The following is a 25,351-nucleotide window of genomic DNA, read 5'->3' as shown; positions in this document are numbered from 1 at the left end:
AGTTTTTGGCTATTGTAAAGCATTATAACGAGCGATTCCTAATGATTGCAATTTTGCCATCACTAAAGAATAGCAGATGTAATAAAACTTCTTGGCCTAAATTTAATTGCTTCCTTAAATCCTGTGAAATTTATAAACTAAATATATTTTGCCAATTGTTATCGATTTTTGGAGAATGTATTTCAGAAACTTTAAACCGAAGAATGAAAAGAAGAGAGCTATGAAACAAAATGAAGAATCCAAAAGTTCCTTGCCTACATACGAATGTAGTACCCCACGTGGGGAGTGGTTTGGCCTTGATTAATTTTTTATCCGGGTTCACCGGCCCAAAAAAGAAAAGTTGCTGCTTTCTATGTGGAACGATTGAGCAGCTGGTGTCCTAGTGACCCACACAATCAACCAGACGGCATCGTTTCTCTAGCTATAATTTTCCTTGAGATTGCCCTTGCAGAACAGTGAAAACATACAGGTCATTACGCCACCTGATCACTTTTGTTTGTTATGGTCACAGACTGAGCCTGAAAGAGAAAATCTATTACTCGATTTCTTCTGTTATTATTTTGGGCGACTTTCTTTTCCTTGTGTGTATGCCTCTTTATCATTTCTTTCCCGTAGCGTTCCGTAATAATATTGTTTATTCATTATCAAAACTGCCCAAGCTTAATAATTTGAAAGCGTGTGTTAAAAATAGAACTTATCTCAAAATGCGTTTACAAGGTGGAAAGAGTTAGCTTTACAAAGGCCTATAATTTCACAGTAAGCAACGGATATACATCTGGAGCAGAAACACATTTTCAGAAAAAGAATTAATCTGCTTTGAGAGCACTCATTTTAACTCAAAAGAAAATTCTTTTTAAAAAATAAATATTGGTAATTCAGGTGCTTTAAATTACTTTCATTGCTCTTTTGAAAAACCAGTCAACTGACTGCTGATGAAAAAAGCATAGGAAATTAAATCTGCTTTTGGGAGCTGCTTTCAAGGAAAATCTTTTAAGAACAACTTGTACGTTGCACACAGGAAATGCAAAAAGATTTCATGAAGCCAGCTGTCCAAGATCACAGTTCATTTAGAAAGGAAGGGGAGATTTCTCTCTCAACACGAACCCCCAAGTGATAAAAGTTATGAAAAAATATTTTTCAGCCCAAATATGTTTTATTGCTGATAACGTGTTAAAACTGTTACTTATCAGATAACAATTATCTTTCTGTTTGCCATTTAAGAATTTTGTATTTGCTTCGCAACGGAAAAAGAACTTTACTAATTTTAATAGAGAGAAATGTTTTCCTAATTCTTCATCTATCAGGAGACTTAGCCGGTGATATTTATCTAGAAAAAAATTTTAATGGAACAGTTATTTTATATTTAATAATTTTCATTGGTATAAACGTATTTTAGAGAATGTTTGTTGTTGTTTTGACTTATCTCACTTGCCTGAGAATAACATCAGAACAAGCCCACGAAATTCATCTAAAAGGAGGGCAAAACTGAGCCTGTCATTATCAATAGCAATGACACCATACACATGACAGTACGACTTTGCTCAGTTTCGCTCTTAATTTTGATGGTCAGCACACTAGGAAGACGAGTTCAAGGATCCCCCATCTCTCTTCCTCTACCACCAACCACTCGTGAGGACCTTCGGCTCGCTGCATATTTAACGTGCCTCCATTCCGCACATACACTATATATTTATAAACATCCATGCCTTCTCTGGGATTCGAGCCGGCAGTCAACATTGCTAACTACTGTCCCGGTTGGGCGGCATTTCAGAGAATAAAATCCCCTTTAAATTTTAATTTCAATTTATTTGTATGCATTATATGTGCTTAATCTATGTTCACTGAGTATCTTTCTTAAAATTAAGGTTTACAAAGCTGAAATTTTGAAATTCCTTTTCGCTTATAAAACGGCCTACACATTATCACAAATTAAGATGTTTTTAATGTTTTCACTTTCGACTGAAAACATCAAAAATATCTTTATTGTATTATTTATTATACTGACACAATATCTGGGAACATTCCTTTTCTACAAAACAGGAATTTATCCTAATTTATGGGAAGTTTTTATCTGAAACATGAATTAAAATGCTCTTCATATTTGGATTTATTTTTCTTAATTTATTTTCAATAACAGAAAACACAAAGCTATTAAAAATAAAATATCTGTTAGGAGTTTATCAGAATTATTTAACTATATATGACACATAGGACATACATATATATTCCTTGGTTTTCACTCTTTGTTTCTTATTTTTTCCCTCCCATCACCTTTCTAAAATATATCTTTTATTTTCCACAGCAAATCGATTGGGGAAAATGTCCACAACTGAAGCCAACAGAAGCTGATAAGGTAATTTGGTGTTCCTCATTGCTATTTAAAGCATTACTTTATTTTCCCTTTTTTAAAAAAAAATAAAAACATGTTCCAAAGCACGTTTTATGTTTAATATATTTGGTAGCTTTGGAATAATTTATCATGCTAATATTATTTATTTATTTTTATTTTTTAATATTAGCTGCTATTTAAGTTACATTTTTCTTGCTGTATAAATAGATATAATGTTGGAAGTTCCTCTTAATTTAAAAGTTCATATACATGGATATAAATGGAGCTATTATTTCATTCCATTATGAGAACTCGTAGGCTGTAATTTTAATCTGTAACTTTAATACTGTTTAATGCAAAATTGAAGTTCATGTTATTATTGAATTACACAAACTACGCAAGAATTTATGAGAACTCAGAAAACTCTGGTTCTACAAAGGAATTTATGAGGACTTAGTTTCCGAAAATAAGCAAGAGATATGATTTAATATCCCTTCAAAGAAACAAAGTTTATTTTTAGGAAATTACATTTCGCGTCAGAAGAAGGCAGTGAAATTAAGTAACAGTAATACCAACGACGTATTGTTTTCTTATTATAAATCAACGTTATTAGAGGAAACTAAAAGAATTTGGGTAATTGTAGAAAAATGAAAGTTTTTTGACGTATGTTTAGCAGGAAAATTTTCTGCAGCCATTCACGTTAATAACTCGCTTTGTGAAAACGAATTTATTCGCAGATCAGTGTTAAAAGAACTGTCAGTTTCCACCAGTGTTAAAAACCAATGCTACATGCATTCTGGAAAAACTAAGTTTTTACTTCCTTGTACGAAGTAGAAAGGAAGTATTGTAATCGCGAAAAGTTTCAAGCAGCATATTTCAACGAAAATATCCACTTTGACCGCTTTCGAATTCAATTTAACGATGTTTTTGCATGATATCTGTACGTAAGGACAGAATAAAAGACTCTTTTCCTCCAAAAAAACTAAAAAACTGCTTTAAAATGAATTCTGAAGAGAATTTTTCGTGGCGTCTGTACGAACGTATGTACGTACGTGCGTACGTACGTATCTCGCATAACTCAAAAACGAGTAGCCTCTGAACGTTGAAATTTTGTATATAAGACTACTATAACATGTAGATGTGCACCTCGTATGTTGGTTGCAATCGGCCGCACTAAACGTATATAAATATATTTATATATATATCCACTCTGTTACTCGGCTCAGTGATCTCAGTTTCTTTACTCTTATATGTTTCTAAATTGTACATTTTTTGCTTTAAAAAGTATTGAATTATGTTGTTCTTATCTTCCAGCTAAGGTTTTTATGCCTTTAGTAAATCTGTAAGCAATATTTTTAGAATTATCAACAATTTTAAAATTGTTTAAATGCCGCTAAGCCTAATTTGATGGCGGCCATTGCTCTTCTTTACATTTGAAACATCTGAGTAGCGGATTTGTTGCCAATCTAGAGAAACTTAGCTTCGCAACAACAAAGATAACGCCTTCATTTATTATTTAAATCATGCTTAATCCTTTCTGGAATTTTTTCGAGGAAATAAGCGTTTAAGATTTACTTCGTAATTTTTAATACAGGTATTTTGAGTTTTTATGTATTTTTGCCTTGTCGCGAAGTGAAAACTGAATTAATTGAATGAGAAATACTCAATCGTCTGTGAAAAACAGTTTCTTTTTTGTTTTGCTTGCTTGATTTCTTTTATACATAGTTCTAGCTTTATTATAGTATTTGAATAGAAAATGTGGCAACGATTAGATAATTCTTTAAATGATATAAATTTTGTGCATTCTGAGTTATAATATGAACGAAATATAATACTGTTAAGTAAACCTAGCGCCAGAGTGTCGCTATGGTAAATAAAGTGAATTTTGAAGAAGGCATTTATTCTATTGTGGTTTATGCGCTGTCCGCGAAGTAGGTTTAATTCAATCTAATAAGTTTAAATAAAATGCAAGAAAAAATGCGTATAATTTAATATTCCGTACAAGGAAGTCATGTGGTGTACACATCAGATGTTTTTCATTGGAATTTACTTAACTTATGATCCCTGTTAGATACGACAGTAAATGTACACCATTTTGTCCATTCATCAATTCATTTTTTCCTAAGTAATCTCTCAAAATTTTAAACACAACCAAACAAGTTTATTCTACCAAAAACGTAACATTTTACAACTGTTGCCACTCAAAGCAAAACTAAAAGGAAATTAATATTGCACTGGTTGAATGTATATGAACTATGCTATACTTAATATATATGTGCAGAATTTATATTGTGCAGTCAAAGAACTTTGCTCGCCTATCGTCAATCATAACTATATTCAACTTATTATAAAGCAATATAAATCCAAATCCTCATAAATATATGCAAGTTCTTTAACAATAAACAAAAGTAATGTTGTACGAAGGTATATTACAGGACTGATATAAGAAACGGTTATAATTACAACCTCACATCTTCTTTCTAGTTTTGAAGGTAAATAATCGGTAGAAGAAACATAAATGAAATACTTTTGTTTTGAACAAAGCATTTATGATCATAATTTAAATTACCTTGTCTATCTCTATCTTTGATAATTACTATTTTAACTGATTATTTTGAAAATTTTGTATCATTAAATTTACATCTCACATTAAACTGATTAAAACCAGCAGTGTTTCTAATAATTAATTATTGCTTTCAATAACGATTAAAATAGGTATTACTAAAATTTATTGTTTTATTACAGAAGACAGAAAATAATCTAGGAATTATGAATCATTATCCATCGTTTGGTTATCCAATATAATTTAATTAATGAAAGTGATTGAAATAAATAAAATTAATATGTTAAATGAATTAAATTCAGCTGATTTCTTATTTACAAACTTCTACTCAGTATTCATCTCATCAAACTGCATAACTATACTGCTGAAAAATGTCACACAATAATATCTCAAATTTTCAAAGTATATTAACTTCTTATAAAATAAAGTTACATACGGTCATAATCTCCTTATATGCATAAAATAACATTAGTTTCATTAGACAGGCAACTATATATTTTCTTTTACCTTGTTTTTGTAAGAATTTGTTTTAGTAATTATGGAACCTGATATAATACTGTAATTTTTATATGAACATCCGAAACATTTTAAGTAGTTTATAATTTTGTATTGAATGTGTGCTAATCTCCTTAAAATAGTAAATAATTTTAATAACAATAAAGTCATAATACATTTCGTAGATTTATCATAAATTATATTTCATCCTTTCACAGGAACAGAAACGACTTGTCATCCAAAAGTGCTTAGACCAAAATCCACCACCTGCACTGGAAACTGTCACCGACCCTGTAAGTCAAATTATGTTCTAAAATAAATGTCTATTTAACTCATGGTACAAGCTGGTAATTTTAAAAATACAGTAAATCTTGATTATAAGGTAAAAAAAAAATTCGATAAAAGTTTCCTCTTGCTCTTAAATGCTGTTAAAAATTATTTGATACATTTTCCTTGTGGCCTTAAAAGAACACGAAATGATAAAAGTAATCTTTCCTTCTTTTCTTTTGTTCAGAGTTATGCATTTTATGTCTGTTACTATATTTAGGTACAAGATTTTGTTCAAGAACAATATCATCTATTTATAAAATTCAATATTATGTTCTTTTTCTTTTTAAGATTTTCTAAAGATAAATTACGTATTGAAGTGTGAAAGATCTTCCATTTGTTACAGGAAAATAAAAAAAAACTAGTACGTTTTCTTGAAAAACTTAATAGTTAAAGTTTTCTCGATAATAAAGTTTTCTTTAAATGAAGATTGTATATTTCTCTATTTATGTCTCTTTTATCTTTTATTTATTTAGCTTGTCGAACGAAAAACAGACACATTAGAAATAAATATTTTTTCATTAGTTTGCAAGAAATTGCTTGTTTTTTTTTTTTTTTTTTTCAGTTCAAAGGGACTTGAGTCCCGAAGGACTATTACTTTCGTTTTGGCATTTTGCGTCGGACTCATAAATGTCGGTTCACTTTTCAAACTGTTGCCACAAAATGTTAGAGTCCTGCATTATATTTGAAGAAATTAAATAATGAAAAGTCTGCATAAATGTATGTATATTTCTCGTATTGTGATAAAACAACGGTACATAGAGTCATCGAATTTTGAATAACGTAATCCTCCAACGAATATGAGCATGTGGAAGACCAAATTTGAAATTCGAAATTTGTTTTATGATCGATTTCCTATTTTTTAAAACTTTGACGAATTTTTGATTAACAAACTCAAGGATTTCAAAGCGAGCAATGGCAACGTTGTGCAGAAAAAACATTTTTATCTCCAGCGCGTGAGTCTCTGTATCGGAAATTCTAAAGATATGCTCGTTTTAAAACTATTTTGCGATATTGCTGTTGCACTGTATCTTATGGTTTAAGTGCGAGGAACATGATATTTAATAAAGAAAGGTAACACACAAAATGTTAAAAAAACGCCCCTTTGGACGTAATTTAAAATCTGAAACATTTCAGATTTTTTTTTTTTTTTGTTTGTTTGTTTTTTAGTGCTTGATTTTTAATATTTTTATTTGAATTACTGAAGCGCAAACGTTGCATCTTCTTTTAAGATTAATATAACATTGTTGCCTAAGTTTGAATTACTATTTTATACATAATAGCAAAAGGTATTACAATAATGATGTTTTATTTTCTGAATATTTTTCCTAATGCGGTTTGAAATATTTTGTTTGCTAAATGCTCAACGACAGAGAAATCGTTTCTGCGTTTTTATCTTACATATGCTGCTATAAGACAGCATAAAAAAGTATTTTAAGCTTAAGTAATTTGCAATTATTGCAAGTAAATTTCTGTTAGTCTAAAGCTTCATAAATCTAGGAGTTTATTAAAATACTTTTCGACTTGCTTTACTTTTTAACAAAAGTTATACAAAGTTAACGTGAAAATTCGAATTCTATTATGTATAGGAAAAGTGAAATTGCTCGAACTTTCAAATTAATATATTTCTCATTTTGTTGTCTATTCATCAAGGATATTAAAATACAATTTTTGCTTTTAATTACAGAAGCAAATTGATGACCACAGAGAACTTGTTACAACATGCGCTTTGAAAACCGAAGGCTGGGTAAGCATAAAAAGTTATTTTTGTTTGTTTATCTTGTAAACTGATAAAATAAACAGTACAAATATCGAATATTATAATTTATTATAATCTGCCCTTGTAGACAATTCCAACTTAGAAATAATAAAACTTTAAACAAATTAAAAAACCTTTTTTTTCAATAAAATTTTAAATCCGCTTGTCAATTTTAATGTTTCTTAGATATACTTTAAAAGATTCTAACTAGAAATATCTAAGTCATACACTCATGACTTTTCTTTTCTTTTTTATTTTTCTATTTATTTATTTACATTTATTTTATTTATTTATTTTCTTGTGAATAAAGGTTATTTCCGTAATACCTATTTTAGATTTTAAATAAACTATTTTCACAAAAACGAATATTTAATTAATAAACTATTTTAAGAAAAAGGAATATTTGATTTTCGTTACTGCTTCGCATTTAAATCATTGGACTTGAATTTTGAATTCGATGTAGTATAATTTTTACTTCTTTAAGCTATTAAATTCTGGTATAATGCGGATGAAAGTATTAAAAACTTCACGATTCTTTAAAAGTTCAAGAAGCTTTTTATACCATTTAAACGGAAAAAAATGTCCTATACGGAAAAGTTGAGAAAATGAGAAAGCAAATTCCAGAATCAATTTTAATAGCACACTAAAACTATCAATACTTTCTTATTTATTTAATTTATTCAAAATAAGCACAAACCTTCTATGTTTTTCTGGCCCACCAGCGGCCGAGCGGTAAAGTCGCTGAACACTGGTAGTTCGGTCCGAGGTTCGAATCCCGCGAACAGGCTGGCTGCATGGGTGTTTTCGTGGTTTTCCCCATGTGTAACGTGTATACGAGCCAGTTTCCCTTAGAAAGTCCTCCACGAAGGCATACCTCCCCTTAGGCAGATAGCCCTAGTGTGCTTTGCCATAATTAAATACACTCTATGTTTTTCTTTCAGCCAATTATTAATCCGTTTTCTGTTACTTCTACAGTTCAACGCAGACGGAAGTTACAAGTTCGATCGTGCAAAGACTGAAATTGAATCTAAGAAATTGGACGCTCAGGTGAGAAAATAAGAAGTATTTGAATTTTATTTAGTTAAAAATAAATTATTCAGATGTCCAATTGGGCCGAACTGAGGAAACTCAAGTAAGAATTTCTTGTGCTAAGTTAAATTTTCTAAAACGGAGTTTTACTCCTTAACAGAGTCATAAAAAACTTAAAATTACGAATAAAAAAGAATAAATAAGAAAATCTGTAAAGATTTAGTTTTTAAAGGTCTCACAAAGGAGTTTGTTAAGGTTTTTTACGCTCTTTTAGCTCGCAGTCTACAAATCTACTGTTAAATTCTCGCCTACTGACCGTTTTTTGTGCGTGTGTTTTTAGCTTTATTACTAAGTATCAGTTCTTTGTACTTACACCATACAGAATTCAACAGAAAAACTACAAAAATTTTAAAAGCAGTGTGACAGTATAAGTTTAGAATTCCCGATGCAGCGACAAGTGTTGCATAACATTTTCCTGTTTATTTATTTTTTATTTATTTATTTTTTTAGTCTTTTCTCAGTTAATCATATCAATGTTCAATTTTCTTTCTAAGATGGCTTTACAAAAACTTTTTGCCTTTTTATTATTTATGTTTTGCGTATTTACTTTATTTATTAAATACCAAGTTCGCGGCGCTTACGTCACATAAAATTATATTCAGCAGCAAAATCACAAAATATTTAAAAACAGCATATGCTTAAAATTTCCGATAGACTGTCTCGTGCGCTGGAGATAATGTCTTATTCCCTACAGTGTTGCCACTACTCGCTTTCAAATCGTTGAGTTGTTAATCCGAAATTCGTTAACGTTTAACAAAACATAAAATAGATAATAAACCAAATTCGAAATTCAAAATTCGGGTTTCCCGGTGCCCAATTTCAAGTGGAGGATTACGTTATTCAAAATTTGATGGATCTAGGTACCGTCGTTTTATCACAGCGCGAGAAACATATATATATTTATGTAGATTCTTCATTATTTAACTTCTTTAAATCTAATATAGGGCGATAATATTTGGTGGCAACAATTTGAAAAGTGATAAAAACAAAACGCCTTAAGTGTTTCGATGCAAAGTGTCATTTCGAGACTAACATCACTTTTGTTTTAAAAATAATAAGTTAGTTTTAAAATGTTTTAGTAATTAATTACAAATGTCCTAATTTTCTAATTATTTATAAACCCGTGTGTTGATCGTATTACCTTTTCAGCATAATGTTGATATTTTTTTTTTCATATCTACAAGATTTCTTCTTAGCTAATCTTTTCAATGAAAAGCTAGTTTTAAATTTCTTTAAAGTTAAACAAAATTAAATTAAATAATGAAAATACTAAACCAAATAATGTTATGTTGGTTCATAATGAAGCTTCTTAGCATTCGGTATGGATTAAAAGTTATAAGAGTCTTGTATATTCTGTACCATTCCATTTTATTACACAATAATTATTCAGTAATTTATTCCATTTTCTTACATATATTTTGTAGCTCTTCCTTTTATTAGTAACCATATCGGCTGAAATCATGAATGATGATATACCTCACCATTTTGCTAATATTAAAGATTTATATTTTTATCTTTATGCATTTATTTGGATGCTACTGAGTACTTGTTAATTTTGAAAACTGTTTAAACTTGTCTAACTTTGTCATGATTTCTCAGAATATATGAAAATCCCAAAGAATTTCATAATATAACAGATATCGTCAAAACTGTTCTTTCATACTCTATAGTTCGAACTATGAAATCGGAATTAGACGTCAAGTAAGTAATTCCGGCATTTAGGCGGAAGTCGTAAGTTGTTCTGAAGTATGAAACAGTTACTCAGTACTTAACGTTCTTCCTGAAGTATTAAACGGTTGATGATTCATTGAAGCAAATAATAAGCCTTGTTTCCATTATTAAGTAAACTAAAGGTGTTAAAGGAAAGATCAAAAACTTCCTCGAAATAGGTTTTTTGTTAATGAAAAACTATTTGGAATATTTTTTTCCTTTTCATTTTCCAGGTGGAAAAGAATATTTCTAAAAGACACCAAGAGTGCCAAGATGAAGCTGTAAGTTTTATTTAGTTGATTATTATTATTTACATTCTGTGTTTATCTTCATATGCTTTACATTTTTAAATAAAACATAAATTGCTATACGTGAAGCGAGTAGTAAAAATATAATGCCCTTGATTAGATTTATAAAATTAAATCAGCTGGAAAAAGGCAGCGTTTAGCATCAAAATAATTTAAAATTGAGCAAAAAACGTTATCTTAGTTTGGTGTAAATTTGCCTACTTTTAAATTGAACACTGGCATTTGCCTCTTCCATTTAATGAGGCAATTCTAATTAATTCTTCATTCTGAATTAATATATTGTTTCTTTAGCATAATAGTAGTAGGTAAAAACATTGCAGCGATCTTGGTAAAAAGTTACCAGGAGCTGTATTTTAATGCAGTATTACCAGACCGCTATTTATTTTATTTTATTCTTTTATTCTATTTTGATTTTGATTTTAATTTTACATTGCACGGAGTTGCAATAGCTTTTGACACCTTAATGTGTATTTCAGCGGACGCGTCGGGAAAAAGGAACAGAGCAGTGAAGCTCCAAAAAAGGATATATTCCAAAAAAGATATATTCGGGAATACTAATGTTCTTTTATAAAAAATTTTTCGCATTAAACAAGAGCTTCAATGGTCTGTTTCGGCGAAACGCGTAATGGTATTTAACCGAGTTCGACAATCAGTTTTTTTTTCCCTTGAAAAGCCAATTGAGAGTACGAGTGGGTTAATTTACCATTTTCCGCTATTTAATTATTGTATATTGTATTGTTGCATTTTGTGTCTTCATTTTAATTTTTAATTTTTGCTTTTTATGTATTGGCATTTTTTAATCTATGTTTTTTTGTACTTTCCTTATATATTTTTTTCCCGTCGATCTATTTTTCATGTGAGTTAACTTTTCACATATCACAACGGTCAGATTAATTTTTTCATGCATTAGCAAGTATTCCAGCATTAATTTTGGCTGTTTTTTCGCGTGTTTACAGTTTTTTTTTTTTTCAGTTTTTCCAGACAAATTTCTTCTTATTTATGTAATACTGCGTTAAAATATTTCGTGGAGCTACAGCTCCTGGTAACTTTTTAGCAAGATCGCTGCAATGTTTCTACCTACTACTATTATTTCATATCTTTTTGCAGCATTATGCGCAAAAGTTTTGAGACCAAATAGGTCTTACGTCTAATTGCCAGTTAGCTTTACATTTTCTTTTTCAATTAATGTTTCTTTAGCATAATTATATTTAAGAAGCAGGCTGAAACACCTTTTGAAAAAGAAATCAACAACTAACTAATGCACTATCTGATTTCCAAAAAACACTATTTTCAACTATTCACCAAGGATATAAATCCACTATTCATTGGTACAGTACAAATCCAAGTATCCGAACTCTGATTATCCGAATCGCTTTCAGAATTTATGCAAAAAATAAAGATGCAAACGTAGTGTTGGACATTCAACGATTTCGGATATTAAAAGGGACAAACCTACACTTTTAAACTTCGTGTCACTGTCTAAGGATTATGTTAATTTTGTTAGGAGTTAAATTTTAAGTTAAAGTTCCTTTCCTGTCGATTCTTAATTTCAACTTACTACTTCTGGCCAAAGCGTAGTTTTAGAATCACGTCTGAATGCATAATGAGGAAGAGCGGTATTTAACCGCGAAGTTCTTCCGTCTTAGAGAGAGAGTTACCAGGTATCCTGCCTGCACGCGTCCGCCTTTTTAGGCTACTCTCTCCTAAGCTATTATTACGCTCGGCCGTACTAGGCCCTTGATAGCTTCGCAGTCTATTAAGGTGCCAACTCTGTTAGAATCTTGATAGCTTCGGCTATATCTCTTTAGTTTAGATTATTTTTAGTTTAATTCTTAGCCTCTTAAATTCAAGCCCAAGTGTCGGCTTTTATTGTACACTCCAAGACGGAGTTTTGTTAAATCTTATTTGAATAATAAAGGGTTATTTACCCTTTCATCTTGTTGTTTCCAGTCACACGAAATCAAGCGATTATTCGCTTATCAGTTCTTAAGATTCTTCCCGTTTAACTGTAACTCAGCTTTACACTGTGAGGAATTCTACAACTGCTTGATCTTCAAAAAACGAAAATGAAGGCAGCAACAAACAGAAATTTAGAAGATGTCGTTTTCAAGTCGTTTTTGCAGCAACGTTCTGTGGGAAACCCAATTTCGGGTCCAATTCTTTGTGAAAAAGCTTTAGATCTTAACTCGGAGGCTTGGTTGTTCATCTTTTAAAGCAAATAACGGCTGGGTAATAAATTTTAAGTGCAGGCACGTTGTCCGTCAAACAACTTTCTTTGACCGAGATGTTCAACAAGCAATGACTTTCAGCACTTGTGAGTATTGTATAGTACGCTATATAACATATATGTATAAGTGTTGCCTTTTCATTAATTAATTAAAACCTCTTTTACTTTAAAAATAGTTTTATCTCCCATTTTCAACATACAGTATATACAGTAATTAATTAAAGTGCACATAGACCCTTTTTTCGGAGGAAATCCAATTATCCTAATTTTTGATTATCCGAATGGGGTCTAGTCCCAATTGATTCGGATAACTGGCAAAATTGTACTGAATATTAAAAAGTAAACATAAATGTGTAAAGTAGTCATTAAATCTCTTTAACAATAGTTTTTTTTATTATTTTATTTTTTTTCCTAGGTCAAGAGGTTCCCCGAAGGTTACATCCAACAGGTGCAACTTTACCAAGCTTGCATGGATTATCATATTGCTGAGGTAACATTTTTGTCCTGATTCATTTCATTCATGGTATTAAACGTCTTAATTGAGAATCTGACCAGTTTCAATCACTCTGAATGATTTGACGAGAACAGTTAGGGAAGGAAAAGATATTGCAAAAAGCGATACTAAAAATTAGCTTTTTGAAAACAATAAAAAAGAATAACCATTAAATGAAAGTTCACTTCTTAAGTAATTACTTTCAATAAGACAGGATGGTAATTAAAAAAACTTTCCCGATATAAAAGCCTTAGCGCCCTATCCACTCAACCAATCGAAATGAAATTCCAGATATTGTTATTTGAAAATATGCCCTCAAGATTGAGATGAGTCAAAACAATAGAGCTCTCATGGTTATGGTTGGTTGGTTGGTAACGGAGGACGGGGGCGCCTGATGTCTAACAGAGGTAAATAGGCATGTGTCCCGTACCCTCCACTAACCAGGAACAACTCCCTGAGGCCGTGGTTATATGGTTACAGGGAAAAAATTTCAAAATTTTCAAACGGCAAGAGTTAATTGATGAGAAACCATAAATGGTACTGGAACGATACCTGTGACAAAAATTAAATTACCGACGTAAAGCCTTTGCAGTTATGAATTTTCAACGTACCAATCTTCGCAGACAATAACGCATTGCATGCGAAAGATTGTTGAGAACAATGCAGAGTGTAACAACACAGGAGGAATCTGTGTAACTTCACATTTTATGGCATATTTCAATTCTGAGAAATTTCGTAGATTTGACGAGGACACTTTAGATTCCAGATAACCCCAGAACCAGAAATCCATCGGGGATCCCCCGGTGGCTATAAAAATGTTACGGGAGATGCCTTCTATCTGAAACGTTTGCCCGTTGAAAACTTGTAATTTTAATAAAAGTTTTTCACCACTCCCCTCTTATGTTGGCAGCGGTCCTTTAAAATGCTTTCTTTGAAAATGTTTTACGCCGGCATGTACCAAAGCCATTTATGGGTCTTCAATGCGCTGATGAATAAGCACAGGCAAAAAATGGATGTTGCAATTGGAAAATTTCGGAATGTTTTCGCTGTAACCTTAACTGTAAAAATTCTATTCTTTAAAATCATTACAATCTCTAGCGTAATCTGAAATTTCATTTCGATTAGTTGAAGAGACAGGCAGCTACTGGTTCATATACTGGCTAAGTTGTTTTATGGCCACAATGTATTTGAACTAAAGCACCTGCATTTCTGGAACAAACATGAATTCTTCCGTTTGATGACATGTTAATTTAGTGTTTTAATAATCTATTGAAATATGAATTACACTTAATTTAATTAATTCTTAGCTGCTCGCTTTCATTCATTCATTGTCTTAGTGATTGCAAATGTTTTTGAAGATGATTTTAATCATTGGCCGAGAAAATAAAAATATAAAATGCTTATAGCTTAGTGAGAAGAATTTAGTAGTCCAATTTTCACTGTTGCTATATGAAATGTTTCTTATTTTCTTCACCTATACCTTAAATACGAGTAAATACCTTTTAGCGTTTCATATATAAGATTAACTTGCTTATGTCATGGTCATTTATAAATCGCCCTGGTCGGTATCATGTGTTATAGAGCCGTCTGCTATCTCATTGAGCTCCAGTTCGAATTTTGAAGCAGGCATGGATATTTGAAAATGTGTATTATCTTTGGGGCAAAAGAATAGTTTTAATCTATCATTACGAAAATCCTTCTAAAGGTTGTTAGTAGGAAAAGACGAGAAACCTTTGGATGCTCTCGATTAAAACTGGAATGAAGCTAGCAAAAGTTGTCGCTATTATAATGGGAATTAGAACTGAGAATGTAGATTTTCATTAACGATATAATTAGTTATAAGTCTGCATATAAAATTGCTATATAAAAAATAAAACATTTTAAGGCCATCTCTAATGTTCTGTAATTAGGTTTGATTTGTTTTACAATCAAACCTAATTACAGAATTACGAATATTACGAATACTATTTATACGAATATTACGAATTACTGTTTTACGAATATTAACAGTTAATCTGCTTTTAATGTAAAATTCGCAAATTGTTAAGCCTTTTCTTTAAATAATACACCAAGAGTGAAAAATTGAAAAAGTAATATTTCACTTCAATTAATATCTTCTGTAAAATAAATTAAGTTTTAAATGAGCTCTGTTAAAAATCCAGAAAGATAAGTTTTATTAATTTTCTGAAAAAACTAAGTTTTTCTTCCGGCCCTCAGACTGGAGATTTATTTGCGAGCTATGTAATACTTTTTAGCATAAGCGTTATAACAGTACCTTTGACGCTATTAATAGGTTTGAAAAGTTTAATTATCAGTACCATTAGTTTACTAAAAGTTCAAAAATAATTGAAAAAAACTGGTAATGTTTGCCTTTCATAATTATTTTGATTTTTAAAATTGCATAATTACTCTCAAATGTTTCGTTTAGTAGTTTTAGAGCCTTTTTTTTTTTTTTTTTTTTTTTTTTTTTTTGGTGAGTACGACTCAAATAAAATTTATCTGTTTCAGATCTGCGAGATTGAACTTATTCCTCCTCCTGGTGGCTTTCCTATTGAAGAATTTGGAGACTATGATGAATCTCCTTTGCAGCCCGAACAGCCTGAGAAGTCTCAGGAGACGACTACACAGCCACAAGCACAGCCTGAAAGTGCAAAATGAATGTAAGTGCATTCATCAGTTCTTTCTGATCAATCTTCGCTTAAAATGCATCATTTGTTGTTTTACGGATTCCGTATCAAAAATGGTAAAGAAGCAAAATGAACTTATATGAGAATGTGAAATATTTAAAAACAAAAAATAGAATTTTGAACAAAACGCAGAATAACTTCTTATTTATATTTTTTAAATATCAGTAAAGATGTTAGAGCCGTTAGGTTGTTTCTAAGCACGAAAGATGAAAAATGATCCATGCCCTTGTCGGGACGCGAACCAGAAAATACTCCCCCTTTTAAAGGGCGACTGGGGATTAGGGGACCCAATCACCAAATCCCGGTGGCGGAGAATCAGGTTCAGGTTGTACTGCAGAGGACATCCAATGTTTAACCATAGGTAATGTGGGTATTGTCCAACTGCACTATCTTTTTATTTGAACATTATATTTTTTTGAAAGAATTTTGACATATTTGCATTTTTTCATATGATTACAATATAGTTGTGACATACGGTACCTTTCATACTCGAATACATAACGGTAAATATAGAACATAATGATAAGTACAGAATATAAAGGCAAATATATAACATAAAGGTAAATATATAACATATTGGGACATAATGACGTACATATAACAACATATTTAGGAACATATATATAGCATTATTATATATAGCGGTGGCGGAGTATCATTGTTCACCACCTTTTTCAGTTCGGGCGCCACTGTAGACACATTAGGAATTTTTTTAAAGCAGGAAATGTAAAAAATGAGCAATGCCCTTGCCGGGATTCGAGTCTCGGACCTCTCGAATACGCGTCGAGCGTGCTGACCACTACACCACGAAGGCATGCGAAGAAGACAGGAGAAATACCTTATAAAGAAAAAGAGGAGGTTACTAAAAATCATTAAAAATTTATACTGAATATCATGAATATTCCTGAATATTTTACTGAAATATTTATAACCTTGAGAAAAAAATAAATAATTGAAAGGAATATAGAATGTTTTTGCCCTCATTACCACAATTTATCGCTAAAAACACGAAATGAGTGTAATCTGAGGATCAATAATTAATCAGTGCAAATATAAATTTGATAGTTTAGATCAGAAGTGAGTAACTGTAACTATATTTTTATACTAGTTTCTAAAAACTTACAATAGTACACAGACTGGATGTGATTATACGTTTCTTAATTAACGACAGCACCTTTCCATACAAATAAACCTACAACAATAGATTTCTTTATAACACGCAATTAAAATAACTCCATTTTGATAAGTTACTGCTTTAGAATAAGTGGCTACATAATCTCATTAACTGCATACTTAATTTTTAACTTTAAAGATATTTTTATAATGAAAGATGTATAAACTTTATGAATATTTTATTCAAAAATACATTGAGAATTGGATTTTGAATTTAATTCAACAACTGTTCAATTTTTAATTTTTTCTGGGTAAAGTCTTAAATTTATACATATTTAAAATGAATATAGCTGAAACTTTGAAATATCCCTTGTTTAATATTCCGGAGAGTAATCTTAATTGATTAAACAAAGCATATTTTGTAATCAATGGTGTCAACACATTTGTTAATTTTGTCTTCATACATGCATATGCTGGCGTTACAGGCTCAGTACTAGTTTCCTACAAATACAAAATTGTTAAGAATAGAAAAATAGAAATGCTTTCGAATGCAATATAATATCCCATTTTCACATTAAATAATTATAAAAATACTGTATATACTGTATTCGAAAATTAAGAACCAATACGACCAAATGTCATGTTAATTTCTATTTCTCTTTTTCTGAATTAATTAGTGTTTTAACAAAATAACTCAGTACTAAATAGAAAGCTTATCTGATAAGAATGACCTTTATGACGACTTTAGATTATTTTAGGGGGAAAAAATTAAGTTATTATGGAGTTCCTCGCCAATGATTCTGCGCAGTTATAGAAATGCAAACATGTTCTGAAAAGAGGAAATCTTAATTGTTAAATAATAACAATTTAAAGTACAAGTTGATTGCATCTACTGTAATTAAAATCCCTTATAAATTAGTTATGGCATTAAGGAACGTTATTTTAAATTTAGCTTATAAAATATTTAATGGCAGAAATCACTTTTAAAAATTCTTAAGGTTTTATAACTATCATTGATAAAACCACATTAAAATGAAACGTAACTAAATATATTACAGAAGCTAAAAATGTAAAAAAAAATGGAAAACTGAAGCTCCGTTTTAGGGAGGGAGATAGATAAGTACGCCTACCCATTTTTTTAACACGTGCCTGAGTTCTTTAACATGCTCCTGAAAGAAATACTTTTCTAATCAAACTGGTATTTTAGGAGATATTTAATATAATATCTGAACAAATGCAGTTTTAAATCATAAGACTATATAAGTTAAATGCAATTTTTCTGCTATGTTTTCATCATAGGTAATTGTCAAATGCAAAATATAAAGCAGGATTTAACTTGACAAACCAGATATGGTGGAAGCAGAAACGTAATAAATGTAATAAAAAGTATGTTGTAATAGCAATTGTAACAAAAATATAATCAAATATTTTTATAGGAATACTTTTAAATGATTATTGATTTTAAATGATTATTGATAATTTATTTATAGGAATGCTTTTAAATGATTATTGATAATTTATTTATAGGAATGCTTTTAAATGATTATTGATTTTAAATGATTATTGATTTTAAATGATTATTGATAATTTATTTATAGGAATACTTTTAAATGATTATTGATTTTAAATGATTATTGATAATTTATTTATAGGAATGCTTTTAAATGATCGAACTCACACTGTTGTCAACAGCAATATGAGCTCCTGTGGGTTTCATAGCACGTTTTATAGTAGAGTTTAAGTAAATAAATATAAAAAAAATATAACACAAAATGTAAAAAAGTATAATTTCAAAAATAAGTGTAAAAACAAGTTTCAAGTGTGTTTTTATATTCATTTTTTCAAGTGTTTTTATATTAATTTTTTCAGGTGTTTTCATATTAGTCACTTGAATTAAAATTTCATTACATGTTTCAATTTTTCACTTACCTCTTTGTTTTATTTACAGATCTTAGTAAGAAAATGAAGTACGCTCGCTACATGTGCATTTTTCTTAATCCATCAGCGAAGATGAAGAAACGAAAAGCAGAAAGTTGATACATTTCACCACATTCATCTTGTATAGTGCCTTCCACGCTTTCACCTTGATTTTAATCGTTACAAACTTTTTTTTCAACACATTTACATGTTTATTTTGTTAGTTATCAACTTAATAAAATGAGCACTTGCTCGATATTTCCTTTATTTCGTTGTCATTTTGTTGATTTTTCTTCAAATACCCTGAATACATTCCTTTAAAAAAAAAACGTTTTGAGATATGTTTGCTAAATGTAAACGTTATTTATCATAAAAAATGCCATTCTTTTGCAAATCACCAAACCTATGATATTTCATAATCCCTGTATAAAATTCCCTGTTTCATATTTCAATCAAGAATATAGAAGGTCTTTATTATACAGAATTATTAAAGAAGAATATATAATTATTAAACAAACACTTTTATTATAAAAGAATATATTTTCTTTTATTATTAAATTTTAGAAATATATATTCTTTCATAATAAGAAGTTATTAATTATAAATTATTCTTTTATAATATATATATTCTTTTAAATAATTATTATAGAGGAAATTTTTCAATTACTATGAAATACAAAAAAGGTTCATATGGAATATATTAAGAAGATTTACGTGTATATTTTTTAATCATACTTCGGAAAGTTTTATGAAGAAGTAAAAATGCATTAAGTTTGATTCTCTTTATGACAATAATTAATCTGGATATTTAATATCAAAATTTGCAGTTTTTGATGTCATTTTCGACTTACTATGTGGGTTTGGTTAATCAAGCTCGAATAAATCGTGGAAATAAATTTAAATGAAGTGCAGCAAAAAATATGTGTAATTTAATAGACCATGGAAGTCGTGGGGTGTCCATACTACTGGTGTGCAAAAATTAAGGACGAGACGGTTTTTTCAATATAACTTTGTAGAAAAGCTTTCCAAATTAACACATTTAATACCGTAAGATCCCCAATACCTAAGGACATGAGTAATGTAAGCAACACTTACTAAAAGAGAAATTAGAGGGATAAAAAGAAGCTTTATTGAAAAAGTAGAATGGAGCGCAATGCGACTGAAGGCCGAAACATCCCTGTGATGAGTGTCCAGCAAGAAACATCCGGTCTTTAATAGGGGATATGATCTCCCCTGACTGCTAGGCAGGTTTCACAGCGTCTGCCCATGCTGAGAATGAGGGTGTCAATGAGTTGTTGAGGCATTGCTGCCCATTCGTCTTGCAGCGCCAATCGAAGCTCCGGAATCGTTACTGGTGGTAAGGTACTAGCTGCCAAGCGTCTGCCTAGAAAATCCCATACATGCTCGATGTGATTGAGATCCGGAGATCGTGCCGGCCAATCCATACGTTCAATATCCTCACTCTCTAAGAGCTGTTCGGCAGCTACTGTGCGATGACATGGTGCATTGTCGTCCATGAAAAGGAACTGCGGACCCATAGCGCCTCTAAAAAGACGCACTATGGAAGAAGAATCTCGCTACAATAACGGGTCCCGTTGACTGAACCTGCGTCGAAGATGTGAAGGTCTGTACGACTACCAAGCATGACGCCTCCCCAAACGAGAACACCGCCACCTCCATACCTGTCCCTTTCAATGATGTTCGAGGGATGATTACGGCTTCCCCGCTCTCTCCAGATGAGTATGCGATGAGAATCGCTACTCAGACTGAATCTGCTCTCATCTGTAAAGAGTACTCGTCCCCATTCATTGTCTCTCCAATTTCGGTGTTGCCGGCACCACAGAGAACGCCTTCTCCGATGGGCAGGCGTTAGAGGTACACACCGTACAGGGCGTCGTGCAAACAGACCACCACCGTGCAGTCTTCTGGCCACGGTAAAACGCGATATCGGTCGTCCAGTCGCCTGTGTCGTGTGTCTAGCGATTTCTCCCGCTGTATGCCGCCTGATTCTTCCGGCCTGTAAGGCTATATACCGGTCATCTGCGGGTGTGGTTCCTCGTGGACGACCACTACTAAACCCCCGGATAGCTGTTCCTGTAGTTTGAAATTGTCTCCAAAGTCGTGAAACGATGCTGTGAGCAATTCCGAACTCTGCAGCCACACTTGTCACACTGCGGCCTTCCTCCAACTTCCCAATGATTCGACCTCGGGTAAAAGCACCCAGATGTCGTCTAACAGATAGATTATTCGCCATTTCTCGCTGAGGCAGCAACTCGGTGTGATTTTAACTGCTATACGGCGTGCAATCTCTTTGCCAGAAATACTGATCTTACACCGACAACATGCTTTATACTACTCAGACACTCCCCCATTACGTCTACCTGCATATCTGCGCATGTGCTACCGTACATCACCTTACTTAATCTCCTGATTGGTCTTTCTGTCCGCTCTGCCTCTTCGTTCAGCTGATATGCTAATTTTTTTACTTCGTCCTTAATTTTTGCACACCAGTGTACTTTCAGTAAATGCATTCCGAAAGACTGCTTGACGTAAATAAGAGCAGATCATATAGAAGAAAAACACGTATGAGTATATTTTGATAATGAATAATACATCAACTGTTATAGCATATCGTTCTTAAAAATTTATCCAATTATGAAATTTAAGCAATCGTATATGCTTTCTATTTGAACTCCTTGTAAACGATAGCTTTTTATTTGTATTTCTACCCAATTAATCAAACACTTAGTAAAATGAGAAAAAGCAAATTCGTTTTTCAGAATCTCGTCAAGTAGCATTTATAAATGCTATGATATTCATTAGGACTTACTCAGAGTTTTTATAAATTTTTAACCCATTTAACAATTTCTTTAACTACAGGTCACTTTCTGCCTCCCGACAATCCGTTAAACATCATTCATAGATTTTGCGTTATACAGGTCATTGAGTTATCATATAGGTCACTGCGTTAAACATACCTATGTATGAAACAATACATATATAAGTTACATATTAGCACCTTCTGAATAGTTCCTAATCATGCCTTGAAAATTTCCTAACACACTGGAGGAAATCAAAATATTGTTGCGAGCGTTTGGGTTCGTAGTAGACCGAAAGCCCACAAAGTCGATGATAGCTTGATAACATTTATTTTTACCAAAAGAAGCACTTTACAGTCCTTTAAATTTCCACAAAAGCATTAGTACAGCTCTTCTGAGTATCACAGAGCACAACCAGTAGTTACACTCCAAACTACTAAGATCGTTAAACACAACGCAAAGTAAAGCGCATCATCTCAATACTCAGAAGTCCCTCTGAACTAACAACTGAGAGCAGATGCCCTCTCCGATCTTATACAGTTTTCTTATACAGTTTTCACCAACCGCTGAGAAACTTCTAGTAAATTCAATTTCTCGAAATTGCTTGAAGGCATATGAGGGTCGGATACGGCTACAGTTATATATAGGATCAATTACAGTTATTCAGCTACAATGCTTATACAGGGAATAGACTAAAATGTCGCCAAACGGGCGCCAAGTTTAGGGACTTTTGGAGATTTCTTGCCAAATTTAGTGACAAAAATTAATCGCCGAAACCATCGTCAGGATATTTTGCCAATTTAGAGAGGTTACCATTTAGTCAATGTTAAAAAACACTTCCCTTTAATTCTTATTTTTCCGCAAATAAAAAATTCGTAACAATATTAAGGCATTAAGGCTTATTTAAGAATGATATCATTACCTTCAGTTCACATAGTTACATAGCCGTTAATGATCGCTTAAAAACATTTTCATTATCAAATTTTAAACATCATTAATTTCATTATTCAAAATTATAGAAAGATATGATCCTATTGAAGCATCAATGGAAAAAATTAGAAACGCTTTTTTCATTTGATAATATTCTCATATATATATACACTGAAGTGACAAAAGTCATGGGATACCTCCTAATATTTTGTCGGTCCTCCTTTTGCCCGGCGAAGTGCAGCAACTCGACGTGGCATGGACTCAACAAGTCGTTGGAAGTCCCCTGCAGGAATATTGAGCCATGCTGCCTCTATAGACGTCCATAATTGTGAAAGTGTTGACGGTGCAGGGTTTTGGGCACGAACAGACCTCTCGATAATGTCCCATAAATGTTCGATGGGATTCATGTCGGGCGATCTAGGTGGCCAGATCATCCGCTGGAATTGTCCAGAATGTTCTTCTAACCAATCGCGAACAATTGTGGCCCGGTGACATGGCGCATTGTCATCCATAAAAATCCCATCGTTGTTTGAGTACGTGAAGTCCATGAATGGCTGTAAGTGATCTCCAAGTAGCTGAAGGTATCCATTTCTAGTCAATGATCGGTTCAGTTGCACCAGAGGACCGAGTCCATGCCATGTAAAAACAGCCCAGACCATTATGGAACCACCACCAGCTTGAACAGTGCCTTGTTGACAACTTGCGTCCATGGCTTCGTGGGGTCTGCGCCACACTCGAACCCTACCATCAGTTCTTACCAACTGAAATCGTGACTCATCTGACCAAGCCACGGTTTTCCATTCGTTTAGGGACCAACCGATATGCTCACGAGCCCACGAGAGTCGCTGCAGGCGATGTCGTGCTTTCAGTAAAGGCACTCGAGTCAGTCTTCTGCTGGCATAGCCCAAGGAAAACAAATTTCGCCGCACTGTCCTATCGGACACGTCCCTCGTACGTCCCACATTGATTTCTGCGGTTATTTGACGCAGTGTTGCTTTTCTGTGAACATTGACAACTCTACGCAGACGTCGCTGGTCTCGGTCGTTAAGTGCAAGTGGTCGGCCACTGCGCTGTCCATGGTGGGATGTTATGCCTGAAATTAGATACTCTCGGTACACTCTTGACATTGTGGATCTCGGAATGTCCCTAACGATATCCGAAATGGAATGACCCATGCATCTAGCTCCAACTACCATTCCGCGTTCAAAGTCTGTTAATTCTCGTCGTGCGGCCATAATCACATCAAAGCCTCTTCACATGAATAACTTGAACACAAATGAAAGCCCTGCCAAAGCACTACGGATTTATACATTTTCTACGCGATATTTCTGCCATCTGTATATTTGCATATTGCTATCCCATGACTTTTGTCACTTCAGTGTATATGAGTGAATATTTGATTTTCCATGTGTAAAATATAAGTGTGTTTACATAAGAGAAATCTTCCTCGAATGTAAACCTGCCTTTAAACAGATATCCTCGCATACTTTACTGTATTTCAAGGGGGGGAAGAAAAGAACCTGTCATTAAGTCAAGTGGACAGACGCCCAGACAGGAAAGCAGTTATTGACTCTGACTATCGTACCGAAGATCCTGGGCTCGAATCTTGTTCAAGTAAAAAAGCATAGTTTGTTATAATCGAATAGATTTGTATAAAAAATACTTGAAAAAATTATACAAGTGAATTTTCTTTAAAAGGTAGCTTTTAGTAAACAACATAATGATCTTTTCAACTGAGCTTAGAGAAAAACTAGTCCTATGTTTTCTAAATCGCTTGACTTATGTTTACTCTGACAAATTTTTAGCAATTCGTTTTTATAAAATTAGATTTAATTTGCACCAAAGTTTTTACCTGGCCCTTATTATTTAATGTGATCATTTACTTTAATATATCTAAATTGCAAAATTTTCTCTTCTTATTTAATATTTTGCAATAAAACATAAACATACATATAATAAGTACACTTTCCTACCAAAAGTAACAGATAGGTTTGCTTGAAAATAAGAAATGATTTATGGAAGAGTTAACGAAGTATTTTAAAAATAATCTTCTGGATAATCCATGATTTTATTTATGTGATTATGGCAAAGCACTCAAAGGCTTTGTCTGTTTAAGGAACCTTCGTTTAGGACTTTGTAACAGAAACCGGCTCTTTTACACGTTACATGCAACTAGCCCGTTCACGGAGATTCAAACTTCAAACCAAACTACATATGTTAAATGGCTTTACCGCTCAGCGCTGGTGGGCCCCGATTGTCCATTGTACTATAATTATAATTTGACTAAATGATGATAGGTTACAACTGATCTAGAAATTCATAACATAATAATTAGTTATGTGAAAGTATCTCGTTTAAATGCACAGCAACATCCATGCACAGATTCTTTACACACTGAAAATTTATATAATTCTTCATCGTTTACTATTGAAAAATTGATTATTGAGCAGAACTTAAGCAACAAATTTACTTTTCAGCATGCTCTCGTGAAATTGTTAAGAAGGGCATTTTGCGATGAGTACAATGAAACACCAACTCAGTAGAAAGGTGATGCATGTGCAAATATCAGAACCAGGACGTCTGAG

At 32.2% G+C, this 25,351-nt stretch overlaps 1 protein-coding gene across 2 annotated transcripts in view; it reads left to right on the top strand.

Moving 5' to 3' along the window:
• LOC146996676 (uncharacterized) overlaps window positions 1-19,284 on the top strand; it is a 30,717-nt gene extending 11,433 nt beyond the window's left edge. The window contains exons 2-9 of one of the 2 annotated variants that reach the window (XM_085818144.1): window positions 2,303-2,353; window positions 5,606-5,680; window positions 7,402-7,461; window positions 8,449-8,520; window positions 10,506-10,553; window positions 13,223-13,297; window positions 15,809-15,960; window positions 19,049-19,284. In XM_085818144.1, coding sequence (XP_085674270.1) covers window positions 2,303-2,353; window positions 5,606-5,680; window positions 7,402-7,461; window positions 8,449-8,520; window positions 10,506-10,553; window positions 13,223-13,297; window positions 15,809-15,958 — 531 coding nt within the window. In that variant the 3' untranslated portion in view covers window positions 15,959-15,960; window positions 19,049-19,284. Of the gene's footprint in view, window positions 1-2,302; window positions 2,354-5,605; window positions 5,681-7,401; window positions 7,462-8,448; window positions 8,521-10,505; window positions 10,554-13,222; window positions 13,298-15,808; window positions 15,967-19,048 lie in introns of those variants that run through there. The other variant, XM_085818145.1, reaches the window with a different exon arrangement.
• The last annotated feature ends 6,067 nt before the right edge of the window (window positions 19,285-25,351 follow it).

Source organism: Stegodyphus dumicola, chromosome 6 (genome assembly GCF_044657685.1).
Source record: "Stegodyphus dumicola isolate Sdum_Otavi_A_Nest chromosome 6, ASM4465768v1".
In the NCBI taxonomy this organism is placed as follows: Eukaryota; Metazoa; Arthropoda; class Arachnida; order Araneae; family Eresidae; genus Stegodyphus; species Stegodyphus dumicola.
This window is presented reverse-complemented; position numbering and strand designations above follow the sequence as displayed.